Genomic DNA, 24,794 nt, shown 5'->3' on the forward strand with positions numbered 1-24,794 from the left:
CACATCTTTCCCTGCTTTCCAAACACTACCAGAGTTCAAGGAGCAGATATTCTTTAGCCATCTGCACATTTGTCACAGAACTCCTGCATTGGTCACACGACATTTCACTGTGGCCACTACATTCTACATCGGTTTCTCAGCTCCGTTCCTCCACTGCACACTGAGAAAGATTCTGCTTTTCCCAGATTGTTTCATGACACAGGATGTCCTGGTAAAGCAGCAACACCCAACCCAACACCCAACCACACATACAAAAGACCTCACATTATTAACCTGATATTTATCTACATTTTGTAGGACAACTGTTACGGTTGCATTTTGTCACCAGGGAGAGAGGACTTTGTGTTTCTGCAGATATATATTTCATGGAAGGTTTCAGGGTCCAATATTTTGACCAGAGTCACACCCTAGGAAGAACTTGCTAACTCAGCAAAAAATTAAAGCACTTGCTTCCCACTGTGGGCAGGCTCTTTGAGGCACATGAGGCTGGGGGAAAGTTAAAATGCTCTTCCATTACTCTTTTTCCCTTCATTTGATTAAGGAAGACCCTTATTATATGAAGCTATTCTGCCCATCTGGGATCATGTTGTCCTTTGGGGCACAACAGAGTGAATATCCTGTGATTAAAATAATAGAAATAATGGAATATGAAGCCATAAAATATACTGTTATATTGATTTGGATCAGCATCTCTTTCTTGTCTCTGTTTTGACCATTTGCACTCTTCTCATACATTTTACTTAAACTATCACCAAGTCAACCTCCATCAGACAGGTTGTACTTACACCAATATCAGCATCCTATCAACAAAAACACAACATGGACAACTGCTACAAATCTGGGAGAGATTTAGCTCTCCATACACCCCTTCACATTCAAACGAGGTGAAGGAATATGTGGCTGAGAGTGCAGGATGCTCATGACTTTGTAGGCCATAGCATTGCTGCAAGCCCAGGAGGTAGAGGAGGTCATTCCAGGATGGCAGAGGAGCAGCACCCACCCTAAAACAGTTGCCTGATTTCATACAGCTCTATCTTACATTCTGTGGGAACAGCCATCTGTGCACAAATGCACACACACACACCATGTACAAAATATTTATTTAGAAAAGGTCTGCTTGCACAGCACACTCTACAGTCGTTTCGCACCCGGCACATCTTGAACACCTCTTGGCAGAGGTACATTACTGCAGCTCCCAGCCCCCTGTATTCACCAACTGTCCCTTCAATTCCCAACACAACACACAAAGAGAAAACCACCGAGGCAAGAAATACAGTCCTCTCCCACAGGAGCACGAGCGCTGATGCCAGTAAGAAACTTCCTATGGGTAAAGCCTTACCTACGAGTCTGACAAGTTTAAGGGCTCGTTTCATTCTGCTTCGCACCAGCAAGCACACAACTCTGCATGGGCTTGGGCTGGCTCCATGCCACTATCCCAGCCCCACCGGTGACTGGAGCAGAGAACAGCTATGGCACTGATCTGACACTTTTGCTTGCCTTACTCTGAAAGAAAATACTTGGGAAAAAAAAAAAAAAAAAAAAAAAAAGAAAGAAAAAAGAAAAAGAAAAAGAAAAAAAAAGACCATTTCCTTTTTTCTCTTGGAAAACTGTTGCTAAATAGCAGTTGGGTGGCTTCAAAACCTTTTGTTGGGGCAAGGCACAAAGGAGAGAAGATACATTAGGTTGTCCTTAATTTAAAACAACACAAAACACATATCCAGTCCTTCCGACCTTTGTGTCCTTCACAGCAGCAGGCACATTGCCATTTCCCCATGGTATCTGACACAACACCATCCTGGGAAGAGACGGTCCTGTTCGTGCAATGCCGCAGTCTCCATTGACTGCTCCCTCAATATTTCAGCATCCAGGGAGTGCCAAATGCTCCCACACCCTCTGCCCAAGCCTCTCCAAGTGTTTTCAACCCGCAGAATCACCAAATTCCCCTCTCTAAGTCATCTGTTGGCTCTCCAGCGCTTTCTCCTGGATCTCCTCATACTTCGGCGGGGGTGTCAGTGGCTCGATCGTGATGGGGTGGGTGCTGCTCCCGTCGGCGAGGTTGAGACGGATGTCCTTGAGGTGCAGCTTCTCCGACTTGATCCTCCGCACCTTCAGGGGCTTCAGGCGCTTGCTCAGGCGCGAGCTGTGCCGACCAGGAGGCCGCTCTGTGCCAGGCTCCACGCCAGGCTCCGTGCCGGCTGCTCCCTGGGGCTGTGCGCCCTCGTCAAGCCCTGTCAGTGACTCGTAGGAGGGCAGCGAGACGCTGAGCCTGTGGCTCCTGTCCTGGTTATGGGGCTCGGAGTAGCCTGCATTCATCACCTCCTCGTAGCTGGGGACGTAGTACCGGGAGGACGTGTCTTCGTCCTCTTCTTGGCTGAAGGAGAGAAGAAGAGAGCATCAGCTGCACGTCGTTTCAGCTTCACGGGGGGTGTGGGGCAGAGAGAGGAGATGAAAGACAACCAAAAAGAAAGGACAGAATATTTACCCTTCCAAAAATAAAGGACAGAATATCCGCCCTTCCACCTTATATATACACCAGCTCATGACATTTTGAACAGGATGCAACCGCACCTATGTTCAGACTTGTTTCTATTTCACACGTCTTTACTTGAGATTTTGTTGGCAAATAAATTGATCTTCTTGATAATCTTCTTATCTCTCTCAGCAGTGATTCCTTCCCCAGGCAGAACACCAACGTCTCTCCTCACCTCTCCACAAGTTTCTCAGAGCACAGAAGGGTCCTCACCACCCTGCCATGGCACTGGGATGTGTCCGGTTGGGCGCATCACTTCAATTTCTCTGCTGAGAGCTCCACACAAAGAAACACGTGCCTGTCTGTGCCCCGGGTACCTGCATGCAGCCTGCACAGCTACACCCTGTGCTGCTTCTGCAACAGGCAGGTGCTTTTAACATCTGGTGGGGCGTCAGAGGTTTCTTAGGGTCTCCGAGCACACAAACTACCTCCCTCTGAAGCCATAGCAGCCCTCACCTGCATCATTCCTCAGGCAGCAGCCGCAAGAGGTGCTTTCTCCTGCTGCCTCCTCTCTGTTTTCCTCTTCACCACCTGCTGCCTTTCTCTGGACAGACTCAAGCCAGCATCGTGGGGACAGGACACGGTCTGCAAGGTGCAGCGGGGCTCCCCAGGCAGACCGGAGAGCCCTGCACACCTCCAGCAGGTCCACGCTGGGTCCTCAGCTGCTGACTGCACCTCTGCAGCTCAACAGCTACGTGGCACCTCCAGCCACGCTGACCAAGACAGCGAGCCCCAGCCTTCCTGCTCCTCTTCCCCACCCCTCTGTAGCTCCTCGTCCACCTCGCAGCAGCCACCCATGTTAACCATTAACAGCATCTCCTTGTGATACCCCGTGCCATACAGCGTGCAGACCAACAAAGCGTGAGCTCACACACAAACACTGCCTCCCTTTACCCACAACACCATAAATACAGCTGGGTTCATTTTGTCCTGAGCTATAAAAAAAAAAAAAAAAGCTTGTACCCTAAACCATGAGCCGTGCCCACCTTTATCTGAGCACACACTGCTGGTTGTTTGCTCACGACCTCCTGCAAGAGGAAAATAAAGCCCGTGGGGTCATTTCTACCCTCCACCCCACTCCCTTTCCCCCCCACAAAGCTCACCTGTCCTCCTGCTGCGAGGGCTCTGCCGATGCCTGGTGCTGCACCCTGGTTATTTCTTCGCTCTGCCTCTTCTTGTCGCGGATGTTCAAGCAGATGGAGAGCAGCAGCAGCAGCAACCCCGCCCCGACCAGCACGTACGCCACGGAAAACGTCTTGCTCTTCAAAATGCCCCCGCTGCCGCGGTCGGGCTTGCTGCTGTTACCAGAGTGGGCAGCGGGCTTTTCGACGGGACCGAAGCCGGGGACGAGGTTCCACACGGCCATAATGATGCCCAGGACGAGCATCCCCAGCCCTATCGCCGTCAGTGCGTAGTGCGACCCGTTGGCACGGGACTGGGCCATCGCGCCCCGCTGCCCGCGGCGGCCACCTCACAGCACCCGTGGTGGCAGCGGGTGGCCAGGCCGGCTACCATGCGTGCGGTGCCCTCCCGGAGCGGGCAGTGAGACCTGGGGAGAGGAGGAAAGCCGCGGTTACTCAGCTTGCCGCGGGACACGACGCGGCTAGCAGGCAAGATAACGTCGTTTTTGGACTGCTGATGCTGGAAATCTAATTACACCGCGCCTTGCCGAGAGCGCATAGCGCAGCCGTTGGCAGCGGGGGCCTTGCTGCCCGTTCCAAGGGGATCTGCAGAGCATCATACACCCCAAACGTGGGCTGCTTCCCTCCATGCCACGGCTCGGGTGCACTGTCCTAAAAATCAACCGGCGCCACTGGCTCTGCTTCTTTCCACCCAGCTTTCTTCCCACCTCCGCTGCCACCGGCCCCGTGACGTTTCACCCAGGTGCGAGTCCTCTGCTGAGCAGCCTCACCGCCTGCATCACGTTCCCACCCCGAGGGTTCCTCTCCAGCCCTACCAAACCCCAGCAGCACGAAGGAAGCCGCAAGATGCAACATGTTCCTAAATCTCTAACTTCCTGAAGAACAGGGGAGCCTCCCCAGCAGGTACCTTCAGCCGCAGCCTGACCCTTTGCTACCTTCTTAGCCATACTACACACCCACCTGAGGAAAGAGAGGAATTGTTAACATTTGCTAGGAACTTGGATTCAACATCTTTTTGAGGGCAACAACCCACCTCTTCACGGCAGCTGCCCAAAATACCCATCGTGGCTCAGAGCGTTGCTCCTCGCCGCATGGACAGAGCCTTACCCAACCTACTGCCGCCTGAAACCACTCGGGAGAAAATAAAAAAAATCCCAGGCTCTATTACTTCTCCTTTTTTTTCCCTTGTGAAAGATCGAGAGCAGCTGATTGTGGAGCTGGCTGCCTGCCCTCCGAACCCTCCCTGCACAAGGAAGAGAAAGCAAAAGCAGAGCTCTCCCAGCCAAGCCGACCGTGCAGCTTTTCCTGGCTGCTGCCTGCATGGGCTGAGCTGAAAGCACAGCCTCAGAAAAGCCCATGCCAAAGCCACTGCTCCCTTCTGGGCAGCTTTAACCCACCCTGGAAGAGTCCCCTGGGTGTATCCAGACGCAGGCACCAGGGTGGAGTTGTGACCCAGCCCACCAAACTCCTGCTGCCCGGCCTGGATTGAATTGCTGCATTTTCTCAGCTGCAAACGCTGGATGCGCCTGCTTTCCGAAAATAAACACGCACGGCTGCATCTCCTGGCAGCCTGCCTGCTGGACCTCAGCACGCGGGGATGGCAGCAAGGAGCACAAACCTGTGACTGGAAACTGCATGCGTGCAGCAAAGCGCCCCCATTTCCACACCGATCTCACAGCTGGTGTGGAACAACATCCCATTTGTGCCAAAAACCGCGTGCAATGGTGCAAACACGCCTGCTGGTTTTCCTTTCCTCCTCAGCCTCGGCTTTGCAAAGCTTGCTTGTGCTAGGAGCCGTCCCTCGGGCAGGATGCTGCTGCTCGCTTTTCCCATGCACGGCCTCGCTCCTCGTCTCAGCAGTCCGGGTCAATGGTCCCGGCTTGTTCAGCCCGAGAGCACGCCTCGGCCGCTGGGTCACGGGGCAGAGTCGAGCAGCGTTCCCAGAAAACAGCCCGACTCCAGCCACTTGCAGGAAAAGGCAGACACGGAAACAAGGAGGGCACCGAGCAAACTTTCCCACCTCGCCCCACTTATCTCAAATACTCTGGAGGCTCCCAAAGAGATCCCACAGCTGATTGCTGTCGGCGTCCGTGCCCCGTGTGCCCCCAACCTCCCCCCGAGCATCATTCCCGTCCTAAAAAAGTAGCGCTGCAAACATCTTCTACAAAATCCTGAGTCATGAGAGCAATTAAAACAAGGAAGTCGATGCTAACAGAGCTGCTTTTTTTTTTTTTTTTTTCTCCCCACCAGCCACAGCTGTTCCCAGGAGCAGTCTCAGAGCTGTGGCTTGGCGCCTGCCTTCCCGCGGGCACCCCGCTCTGCCTGCCCTTCCTCGGGGCTTTTCTCAGCCCAGGGGCTCTCCCAGGGGAAGCCAGCACGCCGTGGTGGGCCCGACCTTCAGCTCCCCATGAAGGAGCAGTCGGCGCACGCGATGGCTTTGCCCACCCCCAGCTCCCTTCCTTCCCACGTCCCGGCCCTTCCTGACAGCCCTAGCTGGAAATCCAGCCAGGGCTGCTTGTCTGAAGACAATCCTGCAAACATTTCCCCGTGGTTATGAACTGACAGCCCAAACGTGACCTCTAAACCCCACAGCTTTAACTCCGCAGCGGGTATCCAGAGCCACGTGGGATGAAGCTTTCACCTTCAGGAGCTGTGGATGGACAAACCTCGCTGGTGCTGGCAGAGAGGAGCCAGCACCTGCTGTCACAGGGTCCCTCGGGTGTCCCCAAGCCACCCACAAGCCCAGTTTCACCCTCCTGGTGGGCCTGCTGCCAGCGTGCTGCCTGTACCGGGACGGCAGCCCCGCACCTCTCCGTGCCACCACGGGCAGCACCCACGCTGCGGGCGCGCTGCGAACCCACTGACCTCCACGGGCTTGGAAAAATCTTGCAACAGCCGAATTGCATCAGACTTCCTAAACCTTCACGCACCCTCCACTGCATCCGGCCCCGTTTCCAGCCATGCCAGTGCCCCGAGGCGCTGTGGGGTGCTGCTCACCCCCTTCATCCACGAGGCTCCTCCTTCATCCTCCACGTCCCCAGGGTTTCCTGCAGCCCTCCAAGGCTCGTCGGGTCGGAAAGCTCCGTCCTCTGATCCTCCAACCCTTCCTCCCCAGCGCTGCCGGGGACTCATTCAGCACATTTCTCAGCTCCCTCCGTCACTGGAGGCAAAAGTGGGACGGCTGCCATCAGCCCAGCAAAGCCTCTTCCAGGAGTTTTTTCCAGCCCGCCACCCAGACGCAGCTCTGAGCAGGACTGGCAGTCCCGGGACTGCTCTCCCATCCCATGGCAGCGAGGAAGGGCAGAGGATCCCGACCGCTGCCAGCACCGCGGAGCTGCCATTTCCTTACTGCTCGCTGCTTCCAAAGCCACACCAAGAGACCGGAGCATTTTCTTCAGGAAAAGACACGCAAACACACACTGCTTCAGCTGCACTGCCTCTACCATCCCCTCTGGTCTGATCTTTATCAGCACCCTGCTTCTGATTTTGGTCTTCCCTTCTTAGCTGGATGCTTTGGTTCTTAATATAGCATTAGACACACATACATGTATACAAAAAAGCTGCCAGCTCCATGCTAGCTGGAGAGGCATTTTGCAGACAAGCCATCGTCCAGCTGAGATCTCACCCACAAACTGCTCCTGGGGCTTTAGGACAGAGCTAACACCGCACACAGGCCGGCACAGCCGACGTGCTGCTCTGCTAGCATCTACCCATGCCACTACCAGCACCCTGCCAACACGCAGCACCACTCCTCAGCACAGACCTCGGCCGTTTACTTGTCGTGAGCAGCAGAGAAGGAAAGAAGCAGCCCACTCGCTGGTGATTTTTATTTGGAGGGGGTAAAAGGTTTCAGAAGCAACCCCTTTTTCCGCCTCTGACTCTTCACGCATGCACCCAGCACAGCTGGCCTCCCTCTAGCACCTCACCCCTCTCCAAGCCTCTCCATCATCACAGAGCTGGAAAGTTGTGCGCAGATCCCTCGCCTGCAGAGAGGGCAAATCAGATTAAACCGCAAGGCTTTGTGCCTAAGCCGCTCTCTCCATCGAATTATCCCTCCTTTCGGCTTAGCAGGGAGCACTGCCATCGCTCGCGTGGCCATAACCCTGGTGCCGTGATGCTGATGGCTGGAGAAGGCAGCTGCAGCCTCTGGAAGAGCAGAGGAGGCCTCAATGGGAAGGAAAGCAGAGAGCACAGAGACAGGTTCAGCACCTGGGAAGCAGAAAACCGACCACAAGTCTGTCTGTGGCCAGCACCATCTCTCCAAGGACATCCAGAGGAAGACGAGGCAGAGCAGGACACTACCCCTGCCTTGCCTGCTGCCTCCACTCCAGCTTTGTGCCAATCCATGCGTAACCCATCCTTACTCACCGTCCTTAGGGCTCTCCATGCAGCTCCTCTCCCTCCTCGCTCTCCCAGCCTGCTGGCACCGAGGTGACGCACCCCGTGCTGCCCACCGTGCCCCTCCAGGACTTCCAGCTGTCCCCTGCAACCCCTGCCTGCGCCCCCCTGCCACCACCCTGCTGGCACAGGGGCTTCCCTGCCGCCCCAGCTACCTTTGTCCCCATCCCGCGCACACCTGCGCTCTTTGTGCTCGCCGCTGTCAATGATTTACACCAGGATCTCCGAATCATTAAACCGGCACGGCGCAGCTGCCACTCGGCCTCCCTGCTCTGACTTCCCTTAACAAACCTTCAGCACAAAGAAAAAACCAAACTCATCGGCACTGCTTTACAGCAAAGATCGAGCCAGGAGGCACCTGATCCTTCTCCATGCCACGTCCGTGCCCCTGCGCTCCCAGTGAAACACCAACCCAGCGGGGAGGCAGGGACGCCCACGCTCCTCCCAGCCTGGCGAGACCTTTGCGTTCCTCGCCTCCCGTGACAATGCTTTCCTAAACCAGGCTCCAGGAGCAACACCTCTGTCGTCAGATCACGAGCGATGAGCTGGCAGCTCGGGGAACAGGTCAAACCCCCCGCGCTGTCACGTAGCGAGCTCGAGCAGCCTGAGCTCCGGGGCTCTTCTGCTCCACACCTCCCGGGTGAGGTCGGTGCGGGAGGCAGAGCACGGCCCCTTTGGGGGACAGCCCAGCTCGTGACACACAAGACGATTTTCACCTCGGATGAAAATGAGGTTATTTAGAGCCTGGCATGAAACCTGTGGGGCTGCTGCATCACCAGGCACGGCAGAGGTGCCGGGGACACAGCGTCACCTTCAGCCTCTGCCTAAGAGGAGCTCCCACCCTGCTGGCAGAGCCCCAGCACCCCGGTGTCTCCAAGTCTCGATTGCAATGCTGAAGCACTGAGGCTCAAGTCAGATTTGGAGAAATAAATCCATTATGGAGAACCCCTTAGGGCACCGAGCCCACTGTAGGTCAGCTTCCACCTGCTCGGTGCAGATCTCCCTTTTCCCATACTGGTCCTGGGGCTGGTGGATCCTCACCCTCCTCTGCCAGCTTTCTTTCCAAGCGATGCCACCCAGGTCCTTCCAACAGCCAAGGCAGAGCTGGAAATCCCAAGGATTTTGCCTAAGCCTTGTGTCGGTGAGCCCTGAGACTCTGGGAGCTGGGGGTAGCTCCCTGAGCTCCTCCTTGCTTTGCCCATAGCCCCAGGGAACAGGCAGGCTGGCAGCTCCTCCAGCCTCCCTTCATCTGTGTCTGCACGCAGGCACCCTTCTCATTAACGACTGCTCCTACTAATTTGAGATCCACGAGCTCGGTCACTAATCTGAGACCCACAAGCTTGGCTTCCACAAAACCTGCCTGCAGCAGCAGCACCCTCGTGCACAGCCCTGCGTACGGGAGGATTCAAGCCCCAAACAACACCAAACTCCTCGAGAAGTCACAAAACCACCCACCTGCGATGCCCAGCCCGTGCTGTGTAACACCAACACCCCCAGAAGAACACCTCCTCGCACAGCGGGGCGCTTTTGGCCTTAATTATCACCACCCAAATCATCCCTGGCCCACCATCGGGGATATTTCTGGCCAGATCCCCTGTCCCAGCCGAGGAAGCAGGGAGAGAAATAAGCTGAGGTCACCCGGCTGAGCAGGGAGGAGCCGCTGATTTGGCCACCTCCTGTTGGTTTTGGCGAAGCTCCAGCCGGTTTGATAGCATCTCGCCCAGGAAACGTCAGAGCACGGAGGGACAGCAGCGTGCAGGCGACTCGGGCATGCCCCCATTTTGCTGCTGGTGCTCCCTGCATTGTGTGCTGGCTCATTGCTCTTTGCATTTCTTCCAGGCACTTCAGGAGTCGTTCCACATCCATTTCTTTCCTTCATGCACCCTTCTGCACCCACCCGGCACACTGCGCTCCCCCCACGGAGAGCTCCGAGCCCCAGCACCACCGCAGACCAGGGCAAAGTGGGCGAGGAGCTGAACGCTGCTGGAGAGAGGAGCTGGAGGAAAACCAGCCACAATCTGACTCCAAATTACCATCAGGCTGCTTGCAGAACAAGTCAAGTTCCAGACACTTCCCATACGTGGAGGCTGGGATAATTATTTCAAGGCTTGGCCTTCGGCAGTAAATCCTTGGGGTTTTGGTGCTGGGCTCCCTGGCTCGGTTAAATCCACCTGTGCTTGCTGCAGAAAGGCTTGGGACCAACAAACCAGGCTGGGAAGCTCCTCGTGCTTCCACTCGCTGTGTTCCCTGCTTTATTTCCGATCGTACCTTGCACCTTTTTTTTTTTGTTGTTGTTGAAATTTCCCCGTCCTGACATTTCTTGCCACTGAGAACAGAATTAAAAGCCTTCCTGTGGATCCCGCTGACCTGCCCCATCTCAATAACCTCCCCTCTTGAGCCTGGCAGAGCTTTCAGGCACGACCCACCTGCCCTTGTGATATCCTACCCTGCCCAAACCAACTCCACCTCCTCCAACGCCACCGCCGTGGCCAGCAGGAGCCACCTCTGCTGTTCCCAGCTGTGCTGGCAGCACATCGGGGCTGCGAGTCCCTGCCAGGGATCCTGCACCATCCCTCAGCATCGCTGGTGCCCCTATAACGTCACTGACATCCCTCATCTCCCTGGGCCCCCACAGCACCACGAAACTTTGAAAGCAGCCTTCTCCGAGGGGTGAGCCCACAAATACTCCCTGCTCTGATTTATGGGAACGGCCAGCCCCCACTGCATCCCGCTCCCACCCCAGAATCGCATTTTCTTGCGTTATTTCTCTGCCCACACTCCTCGCATCCCTGCCGAGGGGCAGCTCCGGAGCCGCACGCTGTGCTGGGAGCTGCCCTCCCTGGGCTCGCTCCGGGAGCGCTGCCAAACCCAGCGCTGCTCGGGGAAGCAGCCAAAACCGATTTTGCAGGCAGAGCCGGGAGGAGGAAGGGTGGCAGCGCCTGCCTTGGAGAAGGGACAAGCCGGGAAGGGGGTGCCCAGACCCCTCCTGGGACAGCAGCACGAAGCGGGGGCACCATCGGGGAGCTGGGGGCTGCGGGACGGGAACCGGCGGCTGCTGAGGCAGCAGCGAGGAAGGGGCCACAGGAAGAAGGAAGCGAGCAGAAGAAACAAAAGAGGCACGCGGGGAGCCCACAGGAGATGACCGGGAAGGACGGACATGGCGATTTTGGGGGCCGAGAGAAAGACACAGCACAGCACAAAGCACCGGTGCTCGGCGAGCAGGGGACGGGGTTTTGAGACGGGTGAAAGTTTGCCAGGGATTGCGCTGCTGCGCACCGGCCGCAAAATTCACCCAGGGTTTTCAACCGCTTTGGCTGAGCCCCAGAAGTCGATCGGTTCCTCCTAGAAACGAGCTCAAGAAGCGCTTGCGGTGCTGTTGGGGAGGCAGGAACCTACCTGGGCTGCTGGAGGAGGTTTCCAGCCGGTGTAGGGCAGGGCCCCATCCAGCCCTCGCCTCCCCGAGCTCCCCACGGAGCCGAGCTCCTCCTCGGCTGGGAGAGCCCCGTGCCGTGGAGCCGAGCTCCTCCGAGCATCCCCTGCCGTCGGGTTGTCCCGGAGGAGGCACGGCTGGCTGCCCAGCCCTCCCTCCCCGGGCACTTCCCTTCCTCCAGCTTTCCACCCCCGTGTAATTACGCGCAGTTCAAATCAAAGGCATCGCAGCCACTTCCCAGTGGTTGCGGCGGCGAAGGGCTGGGCTCGCCGGCCCCACACCCACTCACTCCTCGCCTTCATGGGGGGGGTTTCCCTTTCTGCCAGGACACCCAAACTTCAGCGTCCCCCCCTCCGCACCTCCAGCCCCCCAGGCATTCCCCATCTTGCCAGAAAATCGCCCAGAATTGGCTCAGAAATTTGGGCACCGCTCGGTGCCCATCGCCCTCGCGCCCGACCTGCGGCTCTGCCCGCGACGCTGGGTGTAACGCGGGGCCTGGGACGGCTGGGTTTTAAGTCAATAGGGGCAGGCACGCACTGTGACTGTACGTGACACACAGAAACACGCCGAGCCAGGCCGGGAGGACAAAAGCACACCAGGAAAGCTGCCAGCCCCCGAGGAACACCCAGCGTCGGCGCCCATGGGGGTCCGGACACGACCTTCCCCTTCCCACCCAAGGATTCAGCACAACCCGCACTTGGGAGATGGCCACAGGGCTGCTGGAGCTTTTTAAAAGCCCGAGACAATTTTTTTTTTGGAGGAATTGCGGTGATACAAACAAAGGAAACCCCGCTGGCCAGTGCTCCGTTCCCAGGACTGACGTCCTCCAGCAAAGGGCTCACGAGATGTGGTTCCACCACCACGTTTTGCCCTGCAGGACGCAGCCCCAAAATCTCTGGCCCGGTTGGCCTCACCCCATCCCCTCACCCCCCCCTCAGTGTCCCTGCTTCGGGGACACTTCCCCAGGGGGTTTTCACCTTCCTGGCCCACACCAGAGCCCCCCGGGACCCAAAGGTCCCAGCCTGGCATGTGGATCAGCTGTGGTTCATCCACCCTCTGTGGCCCTAACCCCACTGCCATCCTCGTGGCACCTGGGACTCGCATGACCGAGACCCATCTTCCATTTGGGACACCCCTCAGGGTGTTTTTTTCCCCCCCACTGGCTGGCAGAGCAGCTCTGCGTGCCCACCCGCCGTGGCTTTCCCCATCCTTGAGCCACGAAGTCCTCACAAAGCACGAGCTGCCACAATTCACCACCACTCCTGCACCGGCCCCGCTGCGTGGTCCAGGGGAGCCGCGGAAACCCCCTCTCCCCGTCCCCATTTCCCCGTCCCCCCCTCGCCAGCCACGTGCAGGGGATTTTCCACTGACTCACCCACCCCGCTCCTCCTCCGGGCACACGCCAGCGCTGCCCTTCCCCGTGCCTGATAGCGTCTCGCCTTAATCAGAGCCACCGAACCGTGCTGCAGCGACACGGGCAGGTGTATTTTTTCCCCCCTTGCACTGCTCCTTTTGCATTTTAGGGCTTGGCCACCCAGCGAGGCAAATTCCCACCTCTCCGAGCATCCCCAGCCGCACCAACCTGCCGCCTCCGAGCACCTCTGGCCGCTCGAGCAGGGAGTTGCCTCCTCCGCAGGAGAACTACAAGAAAGTGGAACAGAAATGAACTTTACCCGCTGGCTCTGCTGCTGCTGCTGATCCTGAGCGGGGAGCGGAGCCTCCACGGCACGGGGTCACCGAGCGCTGCCCCATCGTCACATCAGCCCCCGAGCACTGCTGGCTGCCGGGTTAAAGCCTGCCGTCCTGCAGCAGGTCCCCGGGGAGCGCAACCGGAGATGGCCGAGTCCTAAATGGGCTCCTTGTGCTCCTGCTCGCCCTCTCTGCGAAGCTGAACGGGGGCCAGAAAGGGACTTTTTTTTTCGTGGCAGCAGGACAAGGGAGTCGTTATGGGGGGATTTAAAGCGCAGGCTCCTCTAAAGGTGGTTCCCATCCTCTGAAATACCAGCACCGGGTTCCCCTGCCTCTTTCTGCTTGGGGGAGGATGCTTCACACCCCTGCGAAGCCCAGGCCAGAGCCTGGTGGCTCCCGGGCTGCAGGAAACCTTCCCAGCGGGATCCAGCCGTGGAGATCCACCAGAGCCGCCCGTGGTGGCCCCTGCCATGCCCCCAGCTGGGGGGCTCTGCTCTGAGCCAACCTCGATCCCGGTTACCCCGAGGGCAGCTCCTGGGGCTGGGGGCAATGCTCACGTTCCTCCCTCCAGCCCTGCAGTCCCCAAAATCCCCCGGCAGCCCCTTCCACTAACGGGGCCGGTGCCCCAGCATCGCCCCCCTTGAGGAAGAGAGGGCCACCAGCCACTTCCAGCTGGGCAGGGGAAGCCTGGCACGTGCCCTGCAGAGCTCCCAGCACCAAGCACTGGTTCATACTGGTATTTCCCTTCTCTGTGCCTTGCCTCCTGTGCCCTGACATCAGGAGCACCTGCAAGAGCCATGTTGCTTTCTACAACACTGCTTCTGGCAGCTCTGCACAGAGCAGGGTTTGCAGTCACCAAAAGGTGTAAAATCCTCCAAATCTGGAGCAGCTGAAGGGCCAGGGAGCGCAGGGACAGGACAGGGTGGGGAGAGCTGAGGCTGCAGGCTGGGCTCCTGCTCTGCGTGCTTGAAAAGAAGAAAAGCAGCAGCCCTGAGCTGGGAAAACGAGACATTTCCACACCCTCCTGCTGCTGCAGGAGTGATGGGAGAGCGCAGGTGCCGAACCTGGGCATCTGAAGATTGCATCCTCCTGGGGAGCAGAGGAACCGGCTCTGCTCCTTGTGCCCAGAGCACTTTGGTGCCCAGGGGATCCCCGGGGCTGCTGCTGGATCCCTGAGGACACACTGCAGGTCCGACGGGTCCATCCGCTGCGTGAGGTCTCCTTCTGCTTCAAGCATGCACAAGCCTGGAAGGTGGAAAAGAAAATAAAGGCCCCGACCTGCTGCTGATCCTGGTCCCTCTCTGCAGGGAGAAACCTTCCCTTTCTGCTGCTGCCATGCACTGCAGGAGGCTGAATAATTTTATTTTAATCAGGGCTTGTGAGTCCTGGATGGGGAAGGGAGTTGCTTTAGGAGAGCCTCGGAGAGATGACACCCAGAGCACAGCAAGGCTGGGAGAGAAGCGGTGCTAAAAGCAGGGCAGAAGTTTACAAATTTGGATTTTTTTTCCTGCATCAGAGACCCCAAACAAAGCCCAGCAGCCTCAGAGGCAGCACCCAGGGAGGTGCCACCAGCAGCGTCCCCATCACCCACAGATCGCGACCATCCCCAAAACTGCCTCTGCTCCTTGCTGCCCACAGCACGAGGCACAGGGAGCTGCGGAGCCGCAGGGAGTTGCAGGAAACCTGCCCAGCTCTCACCTCCACGTCCTGGCTGGCAACTCTCCGAGCTGCTTCTTATCGAGGGCTCTGCACAGAGCTGGGCAAACACAGAAACGCAGAAACGGCGCCAGCACCGCCGGCTCACACAGCCCTATAGAGCAGCGGGGCCTGGCGACGTCCCGCGTCCTCAGGGGATTTCTGATTTTCTGATTCTCAAGCTCCTGGGTGCAGGGCAGCCACGGCCAGATTTCGGTGGGGATTTGGTGCACGGCTCCCACGACGCAGGGCCGTGGCAGCAGGGCGCTGGGCTGCAGCTCGGGGCTGCTCACACGATGGCAGCATCGCAGCAGGAACGCAGCGAGGACGCGGCGAAATGCAGCAGGGGAAGAAAACCTCCTGCAGCCCCCAGTGCCCGTCCTCCCCAAAGCAGGGAAAACGCAGCTTTGGGTTTTTCTGTTGCAGCCTTAACCCTTCAGGTCACTTTTTCCAAGTCGGCTTCCTGCTCTGACAAGCCCCCCAAAATCCCCAGACCCCCAAAATCCTGGGAGCAACAAGGACAGGGGCACGCTGCCGCTGACACCGGTTTTTAGGGCCGTGGCTTGGCTTTGGCCTCGCTGCAGGGCTGCAGGTTAAGGACATCAACAAATATTTGAGGGAAAGAGCTTCGCGTGCGGCAGCCTCAGCCCTGCTCTGTGCTGGGCTTATCTGCTTATAGGTACACCTCAGTAATGGGTTTTATTCCCAATTAACACCCCATTACCGTGTTAGTTAACAGAGCTGGAGAGCCAGTTGGCAGCAAATGCCTTTTTTTTTTTTCTTTTTTTTTTTTTTTTCCTTCTTTCAATTGCTTGAAGCGCTCAGGCTGTGGCTGGGGGCTGGCACAAGCCACCAAAGCCAGGGACCGAGCCACAAAAAGCTTTTATTATGGCCCAGCAGCTCTCTTGCCGGTCTGATGCTTTCCATCCTCCAGCCCCAAAAGCCCGCAGGCACCCAACGCTGGCAAAATACGGGGCAATACGAGGTCCCAAATTCACCCTTCACTCGCACAACCTGACCCCAAATCCCTCCAGATTTGGGGCGGAAAACAACCAGAAGAGAACCCGTTTTCCTCCTGTTTGGCATCGAGGCCAAATCCAAAGCGGGATGGGGACGGCCTCAAGGCCGGGGCGCCCTGGGGTGCAGGACACCCCCACCCCAAAGCTGCTGGGCTTATCTGCTCATCGCTATACCTCAATAATGGGTTTTATTCCCAATTAACATCCCATTACCATGTTAGTTAACAGAGCTGGAGAACCACGTTACCGGGCCCATGACCTGTTCGCAGCCCCCCCATCACCCCAGGGCCCTCCCTCCACCACATCAGCCCCCAATCTCTGCCTGGCATCGGCAGGTCGGCGAGGAATCACACCACAGGGAGCTCCTCCATACTTTAAAATAAGCTTTATTTAGATTTTTTATATTTTTTTTTATTATTTTTTTTTTATATTTGCATCCATGCCTTCAAGGATTCTTCCCCACTCACGGGGGGAAAAAAGTTAAATCTAATGTTACCCATAATCCATATGCTATTTCTCGAAGTTCTCTTTTAAATAAATCATCCTCTTAGTCATTTTTTTTTACTTTTTTTTTAAGAATTATTTCCTAATTTACAAAAAAAAAAAAAAAAAAAGCTGAAATGCAAAGGAAACTACTTGATAACAAGGAGATTGCTCGTCTGGTTTGTTGGTTGAGAGTTTAAATTAGAAAAATGCAAAGAGAGGGAAGAGAAAAAAAAGAACAAAAACAAAACAAAACAACAAAAAAAAAGGACAAATGTATAAAAAATCTTTCTCTGCAGGGACAGAGGCCACCGGGCCCACCCCCAGCACTGCCGCGGCCCCCCAGCATCATCACGTTAGAGGGAACGCAGAGCATGAGGGCGGCCGCAGGTCGGCTCCTGGGATGTAAGCCAAAATATCCCCTTCGACACAGGGCGGGCGCTACCGAAATGAAGAAAAACAATACACGATCGCAGCGTTATTAAATAATCTTCATACATTTTTTAAGAGCTTCAAATGATATCGTTAAGCGTTAAAGCGTAAGGTACTTGCCGTAAGCAGAGCGCGGCGCGTGTTAGTGGTGTGTGGTGGGGGGGGAAGCGGCTGCCGGTGGGGTGATTTTGGGGCGTTTTAAGCGGATTTCGGAGCGTGAGCTCCGTGGCCGTACCCAGCGCCCCGGCGACAATAATGCCCCAAAACCCAGTAATGCCCCAAAACCCAGACGCCGCCTGCCCCCGGCTCCGAGCTCGCGCCGCTTCCCCCCAGTTTTAATTCCAGCGAAGGGCGAGCACCCCAAATCCGGGAAAAACAAAGCAGGGAGAAGCCTTATTTCCCAGAAAACGTTGAGGTTGTGGGTTTTTTTTGTGTGTGTATTTTTTTTTTTGTCTTTTTTTTTTCCAAGGCGTTAAGTGCTCTCGCAGCCAGGACGAGGATGCTCGCGGCCGTCCGACCGCGCCGGTCCCCGGTCCCCATCCACATCCTCCCGCCCGCGGGCAGCGCCCCAGGACAGTACAGTACAAAGAGCCCCTTCGTCCTCCCCCAGCCCTCCCCCACCAACATGGAAAAATATAAAACCCCCCCAAAATTTCTGCAATAATTTAGTTAGAATAGCTCCTCTCTGGGTTTGTGCAAATAAATTAAAACAACACAAGGAAAGGGAAAACACTTATTCCAGACCGGCAGGCGTTACGACGAGCCCGGGTGCTGCCTCCTCGGATTTTGGCCAGGGGGACGTCACGGCAAACGTGATTTTGGTGGCTTTTTTTTTTCTTTTTCTTCCTTTCTTTTTTAAGGTCTCTTAAGACGGCGGGGTCCCCCTCTCCAAGGCGGGTTCCAGAGGCTCCGGAAAACAGCGGTTTCGGACAAGAGACGTCACAAGCACAAAGTGCACGAGATTCCCGTTATTTACAGACACGCAGCAGTCCTTCAAGTTTCAAGTTTCATCAAAAGAAGGAGGGGAGAAAACGAAAAAAATAAAAAAAAAAAATCCCAAAACGACAAAAAAAAACGAAGCGACGGACAAAGAAGGAAGAGTTACTGGAATGCAAAAATAAAATAACAACCCCCAAAAAAACATAAAATGGAATAAAAAGGGGGAAGGAAATTACAACACGACAGCAGGGGTATGCACACGCAGGGTTGGGGGGGATGCACAGCGGTGCTCGGGGTCACCAGTCCGCATCCTCCTCGATGTAGTAGTCGGGGGCCGTGCCGTCGAAGAGCCCAGGGTCGAGGGACTTGCGCTGCTTGCCCCGGGCAAAGACCCGCGAGATGGAGCCGAAGCCCATCTTCTCCTTCTTCTTTTTCCGTTTTTGGTCCTCCAGGTCTTCCAGAGACTGCAAAGGGAACAGGGAGGGGGGTAGGGAAACGGGCGGTGAGCTGAGGGAAGGCAGCGCTGAGCTGGGATCTTTTTGGGGTTTGGCGCTGATCCCCCTGCCCGTGGCAAATTGGGTTTCTCTTTTAAGCCCTCTTTGGGCTTAAAGCAAGCTCTGGAGGTGCCAGCACCCCTCCCTGCCCGGGCTGAGTAGTCCAGGTCCCCAGAAAGGTGCTGGTCCCAAGGAATAACGAGGTGCAGACCCCAAGAAGAGCTCCTGAAATGCTGCATCTGAAGTCACGGGGAAATGTTGCTCCCCACCCCGAGGAATCGGCTTCCTAAAGCAATCCTTGCTACACAGGGACGGCCAGAGCAAGGCTCTGCTTACAGCTCTTGTGTGAATATCCCAGCTTTTTGGGGTAAAATATGTAACATAATGCGACCTAGGCTGTGCCTTACTGAAATGGAGGCTGTGGTGGGCTCAGAGCACAGCCGGCACCTCAGCTGGATTTGGGGACAGATCACTGCAGTCTGGGACAGCCCAGACTTAACACTCCCAACAGGTTTTTTTTATTATTATTATTTTTTTAAACCCAAAGCACGCGGTGTGAAATTGCTGCCTCCAAGCACCCCCAACCCCAACCACCCCCCAGCGCAGCGCTCCGGGGGTTTTTGGCACAGGGTTTTCGGTGCCCTACCTGTACAATGGGGTTGTGCAAGTTCTTCTGTACCGGTCCGGGGCTGTCCCCCTGCAGCAGAAGGGGATGGAGGGCATTGAAACAGCACGATCGCAGCAGGGGGGACCCCGCAGGGACACCCCCCACCTGCTGCCCCCAAAAACTTACGTTGCAGAGCGAGTGCGTCCGATGCCGGGGCGAGTTGATGTCGCTCGGCGTGGACGAGCGGTCGCCTTCTGCCGCCGAGGCGTCGGAGATGATGGACGGCTGCCGGGAGTGGCAGGGGCTCACCCGAACCGCTGCGAGGCAAGGGGAGGCAGCAGGGGGTCAGCAGCACCCCCCCGGGTGGGAGGCAGAGCTCAGGCACGGATCTGCCTCTGCGCGACCTCCAGCTCCCCGTGCAAAAGCCCAGAGCTCACGTGAAAGCCGCCCCCTCGTGCAAAAACCCCAGCACCACCCGTGTGAAAGCTCAGATCCCATTCCAAACCTCAGCATCCCCCCTGCAAAACCCCAGCGTGCCGTGCCAACCCTAAACCCAGGCACAACCTGAGCAGTCCCTATGCAAAAACCCAGATCCTATTCAAAACCCCAGCACGCCCCGTTGAAAACCCCAGCCCGCTGTCCGAAACTTAAACCTCTGCAAAACCCAGGTACCCTCCGTGCAAAAACCCAGATGCTATTTGAAACCCCAGCATCCCCCGTGCAAAACCCTGGCCTGCTGTGCAAAACCCAAACCTGTAAAAACCCAAACCCGTGCAAAACCCAAACCTGTGCAAAACCCATATCTGTGCAAAACCCAAACCCGTGGGAAACCTAAAGCTGTGCAAAACCCAAACCTGTGCCAACCATGCAAGCCCCAGCCCACTGTGCCAAACTCTGGATGCGACTGCCGATACTCATCTGGCGAGCAGATTTCCACCCTAACCAAGGCAGCCACGGCCGTGCAGGGCTCACCAGGCTGCTCCCGCTGCAGATTTCACCCCAAAACCCCCCAGATTTGAGTGCCCAGGTCTCGGGGTCTCACCTTGCCGGTCGGCCGAGTGCTGGGGGTGGGAGTGGTAGAGGGTCTGCTGGCTCTGCCGGATGGCGGCCGTCAGCGGCAGGTCGGCCTGCAGCACCCACTCCTGGTTGCCGTTCAGCACCGTCTCGCCCGGCATGGCCAAGGAGTGGCGCTTGGGGACGTCCTTGGTCAGCGTGGCCAGGGACTGCTTGGCCTGGGGGGAGGAAGAAAAATAGGGATGTCTCCTGGAGCTGCAGGAGTGGCAGCAACGTGTGGTGCAACACCCACCCTGCCCTTTGCAGGTGAACGGCCAAATCCCTGCAGCAAGGACCCCCAGCTCTTTTCCATCCATGTTTTTGATTTTTTTTTTCTGCCAGCGTTGCCACAAAGCAGTGATTGCAGTCAATGCTACGTGCAATTGTCCCAGCGCTGGGGCCAACGTTTATCCCCGATACTCACGGTGGTCTGTAACACACCCCCCTGCAATACTGCAGCAAATGAAAATACGGCAGCAAATTCAAAAATGAAAACACTGCAGCAAATCAAAACTCCCCGGGGTCTCCAAGCTCTCGAGCTGCTGAGCCAGGAGCCCACAGCAGAGCACGGGGCCGACCCTCGGATGCTTCTGCAGCTCGAGCTCACGGCCACGCCAGGGCACGGGCGGGTGATGTGGGAGCAGGGGCTGAGCTCACCATGGCCAGCTCGGCCTCCAGCTCCTTCATGCGGTTGTCTTTCAGGTCGAGCTGGGAGCGCAGGGCGCTGGCGTGGTCCGTCGCCTCCTTGGCTTGCCGCCGCAGCTCCCACTTCTCCCTCTCCAGCAGGTCCTTCTCCTTCGCCAGGGCTTTCACTGCGTCCTCGCTCTCCTGCAGCGAGCCGGGGAAGCCGTCAGGATGGGGGGACAGCCAAAAGAGACCCCCCCAGCTCTCCCCCACAGGCACTGGCAACCCCGTGCCCCCAAACCAGATGTCTGCTCCCCAGATCAGGATGCCTGCACCGTGCCCAAAAGCTGAAGACCTCCACCAGCGCCTCGACCCAACTGCTTGCTTTCCCTGCAGTGCCCCTTCGCGTTGGGAATTGCACGGGATTTCTCACAGAAGGGGAAAAATGTCCCTCTGGCTCTCCCCGGCCTACCCCAAGCTGGCTGCGAGTGCTGCTCCTTTGGCACCAGCCTTCAAAAATAGCAAATTTCTCCCTTTGCATGGAAAAAAGCCCAGAATAGCCGCCCGAGCCGGGTTCCCACGCTCGCTCGCGCTGGTGGACAGCTCCAGGCAGGGAAACCACGAGCACAACAGGAAGCTGTGCCTACACCCCCCAGCTTTCTGCCCATAAAACATCCAGAAAAATGCTATTTATAATCGAGCAACGTGCTACGGTTTGTGCGGTCGACAAGCTCCTAACCTTATGGGCCCCACGTAAAGCATGTCCTCGGAAACGAGCTGCCTTAGGTTTTCAGCCAGCAGAAGAAGACTGAATAAAAGCAAAACCCCCCCCAAAAAAAACCCAACTGAGCCTTCCAAGCCAGCTCAGCTAATTACAATCTCTGGCCTCATTCGTTTATCACCGATCAGCGATAAATCCTCCTCCCCTTCTTCACCATTCCCCTGCTGCAGGGGCTGGACTGCAGCAGGGGAGTTGCTCGCAAGGGGCCCAGCCCCATTTTGCTGCATTTTTCCCCCAATACGGTGAAAGAAAACCCAACGGCCTCACGCCGGCGCCCGGCCTCACTTTCCGGTGCTGCTCGTAGTTGCGGATGAAGTCGCGGAGCTGCTCCTCGCGGCTCTCCAGCGTGGCGTAGAGCTGCTGCATCTGGCTCACCAGGTCCGTCTTCTCGGCTTTCAAGCGCTTGCGGTCGGCTTTCATGGCTTGGGGGGAGAGAAAACGGGGGTAAAAAGCAGCCGCTGGGGTAAAACAGCCACCGGGCTCCCCCCTCCAGCACCTCCGCTTCGCCAGGACCCAGCGGCGAAGCGGTGACCGCGGGGAGCGCCCCCAGCTCCCTCCCCACGTCTCGCCGAAACCCCTCTGCCTCGCCAAAAACAGAGGGTTTTGGAGGACCCCGTGCAACCTGAAGGCTGGTGAAGCACCCACCCCTGGCAGCCTGCTCTGCATGGGATGCGCCGAGCAGAGCGAATCCTTCGCACCCTGCCCCTACCAGCTCCTCCGACCCCAAATCGGAGTGGTTTGGGGCAGGGTGCTCATCGCCAGCTTTGCGGCCGCGGTAAATTCATGCCCAGGTCTGGCGTCGCATCATTTAGGAGCTGAAGGATGGCAGCAAAGTCCAGCTCTGCTTGAGAACCGCTCCCCAAAGTGCTCAAAAACTGCTGGGGCTGTGATCATTTTGGTGCTCCGTCCTTGCAGCACGTGCTCCAAACCCTGCCCCAAAAGCACCACGGGGCGGCCAGGAAAGATTTGGGAGCAAAACGGGTGCTGCGGTGTCAGGGTTTAGCCCAGAAAAATGCTTTTCCTGGCTAAATAAACCCAGGCGGCTGAATTGAGCAGCAAGGACTGAGATTTTTACCCATTTCTGTCTATTTTGATGGGTAAAAAATGGGCACATTTCTATAAGGAGCAAGCAAACACAAGGGGAAACCATCAAATGCCTCAGGAGGAGCTAAGGGTGTCCGGTGCCTCCTGCCCACGCCTCGGCACCGCGGCAGAAACCGAGGTTCCTGCTGCAGCCCCAGCCCTCCCCACCCCAAGGGCTGAGCCATCGGGCTGCGACACCGAGTGAAAAGCAATAAAAAAAAAAAAAAAGGCTCCGCGTGCCTTTCGGCCCTGAGAGAGCAGGAAGTTATTAAACACCCTTCGACCCTGCAGCGGTCATCGCCCTCGCTGCTTCGCAAGCAGGCGAGCTTTGCAAGGTGTCCTGTTGTATCAAAATAAAATAAAATAAACCCGAACAAACACAGAAGTCACCCAAAAAACAGCCAGAGGCTGCACGGGCACACGTGAAACACCAGCAAAATCCTCTCCGGGTGCCTTTGCAAGGAGGTGCTGCTTCTCCTTGAGTTTGCCCGCAGCCAAGGCTGCCGCAATCACGCTGCAGCCCCATCCCCATGTGTGGGTTTTTCTTGATTTACCCGACCCCAGGAGCAGCATTTTCAGCCCCCAAAAATACGAAAGCTCCCCAGAGCAGGGCTGGCTTCTTCCCCGGGCAGGGCAATTCCCTCCAGCATCCCCCTCCAGCCTAACAGCGCTCCTCCGAGCAGCTTCGCTCCCATATTTGAGGGCTCAAAACTTCACAGAAACGGGAAATTTCCCCAAAACCAGGCAGGCAAAAGAAGGGGCTGGCGAGACGCCTGCAGACCGAACCCCTCTGGTTTTGAGCTCTTCACCACTCCACCACACCCATCCGTGTGTATTTCATTTTCTCAAGGAAAACGAGAGGCTCTTAGAAAAGTTTAGGTCAGATTTGCACTCTCTGAAGCTGAAGGTGACAAAAGGCTCCCACTAAAATTAATTAACCGGCCGGTACCCACAGCACACAGCCTGCTTCCACTCCTGGGGGCACTCAGAGTCCTTAAAGGTTTATGGGAAACTCTTCAACTCCTGCACCCACCAACAAAACCAAGAAAACAATAAAAAACATTCAGAAGTATTATGAGGAGACAAATATGTGGTCTCTCGAGGTTTGATATTTGCTGGGCAGAGCTAACCTGAAGCCCATGGCTGCTCGCCGTGGGTGTCCTGCTGCTCCTGCCCTGCCCCTCCAAAAGCAACGGGGAAAAGGAGTTGGAAAAGGTTTCTGGTCGAACACCTCTCTGCTGGGGTCTGCCAAGCTGCACCGGCACAGCGAGTGTGCCCGAGGACAGCTCCACACCCGTTTCAGATCGTATTTGAGAGATTTGCTAAAATAAACTCTTTTATTTTCCACTCACATTAGCACTGCTCGCCCTCCTCCAGAGCCGATGAGCTCCTAAGCTTAAAAAAAGATTTATCGGGCGTTTGAGAACTTCATTCCCAGCGCAGCTGATAGGAAATTAATCGAAAGAGGCAGGAGAAAAATAGAAAGTTATGCAAAAGCCAGCCAGGCTGCCAGCAGCTCCACACCTCCTCGGCAAACGAGCCCGGCTCATTACGCAGGGTGGCCCCAAGGGGATCGATTGGGCTTTCACAACACATCCCCTGGTCGTGCAGGCATCACATGTTTGGGCAGAGCCCATCCAGCCAAAAATCCCACCCCTGTCACCTTCTGAGTGCAGCTTGGTGCCTGTAGCTTCTTCCTCCGATGCCCAACCTGCCCGGCACGGCACGGCCAAAATTGACGCGGCTGCGATGGTGCCGCCACCCTGCGGGTCCCTTTCTGGCCTCTTTGGGATGGAAATTAGCCAACGCCTGCTAAAAAGAGACATTTCCCCTCCTAAAATGATGGTTGTTAAGAAATAGCGCCTTCCCTTTCAACGTTAAAATTCTGATCTTGGATGGAGAGACGACGAGCCGGGTGGTGGTGGCATCACCTCGCCCAGGTTTGCTTGGAGAGTCTTCGGCTGATGATTGACGTTTGGTACCTCGGGAACGTGGTAACGGAGGAAAAAATGAGTAGCCCTGCACAGGAGGGATACGCAACGCCATCCTGTCGCGTTAACATTCACTTCATTTCTCCTGTTTCCCCATCCCGACCGTGAAATTCAATGCTGTCACCGTGACCAAGCCATAAAATCGGGCAACCTCGCGCAGGGCTGGCAGCGCCGCCCCTCGCTCCGGAATGAAATTTGGGCTCACAGCACCTCCAGGGACCCCATCCCCAATTTCTTTGCTCTAAGGAGAACACAGAGGGGTTTTGCAGCAGCTCTGTGCCACCAGGGGACAGGGCTCGGAGCCACAGGCACGGGACGGAGGCCACCAGGCTGCGAACCCCCCGTGGAGGGGACGCTGTGCCGGGTTTGTGCCGGTTCATGTTGCTGGAGGAGGAGAGGAGGAC

The 24,794-nt window shown here is 56.6% G+C and overlaps 2 protein-coding genes across 3 annotated transcripts in view; both read right to left on the reverse strand.

Moving 5' to 3' along the window:
- Positions 1-1,607: 1,607 nt before the first annotated feature.
- TMEM51 (transmembrane protein 51) lies at positions 1,608-3,974 on the reverse strand. The gene is made up of 2 exons (XM_032201539.1): positions 3,634-3,974; positions 1,608-2,371 (listed from the first exon to the last, which is right to left on the reverse strand). The coding sequence occupies exons 1-2, from the start codon at positions 3,972-3,974 to the stop codon at positions 1,948-1,950; spliced, it is 765 nt and encodes a 254-aa protein (XP_032057430.1). The 3' UTR covers positions 1,608-1,947.
- Positions 3,975-16,859: 12,885 nt separating this feature from the next.
- KAZN (kazrin, periplakin interacting protein) overlaps positions 16,860-24,794 on the reverse strand; it is a 181,325-nt gene continuing 173,390 nt past the window's right edge. For both annotated transcript variants that reach the window (XM_032201447.1, XM_032201448.1), the window contains 6 exons: positions 21,602-21,738; positions 20,569-20,739; positions 19,901-20,090; positions 19,045-19,175; positions 18,898-18,948; positions 16,860-18,221 (listed from right to left, as the gene is read on the reverse strand). In XM_032201447.1, coding sequence (XP_032057338.1) covers positions 18,054-18,221; positions 18,898-18,948; positions 19,045-19,175; positions 19,901-20,090; positions 20,569-20,739; positions 21,602-21,738 — 848 coding nt within the window. In that variant the 3' untranslated portion in view covers positions 16,860-18,053. The remainder of the gene's footprint in view (positions 18,222-18,897; positions 18,949-19,044; positions 19,176-19,900; positions 20,091-20,568; positions 20,740-21,601; positions 21,739-24,794) is intronic.

This window comes from Aythya fuligula, chromosome 21 (assembly GCF_009819795.1).
Source record: "Aythya fuligula isolate bAytFul2 chromosome 21, bAytFul2.pri, whole genome shotgun sequence".
NCBI lineage: Eukaryota > Metazoa > Chordata > Aves > Anseriformes > Anatidae > Aythya > Aythya fuligula.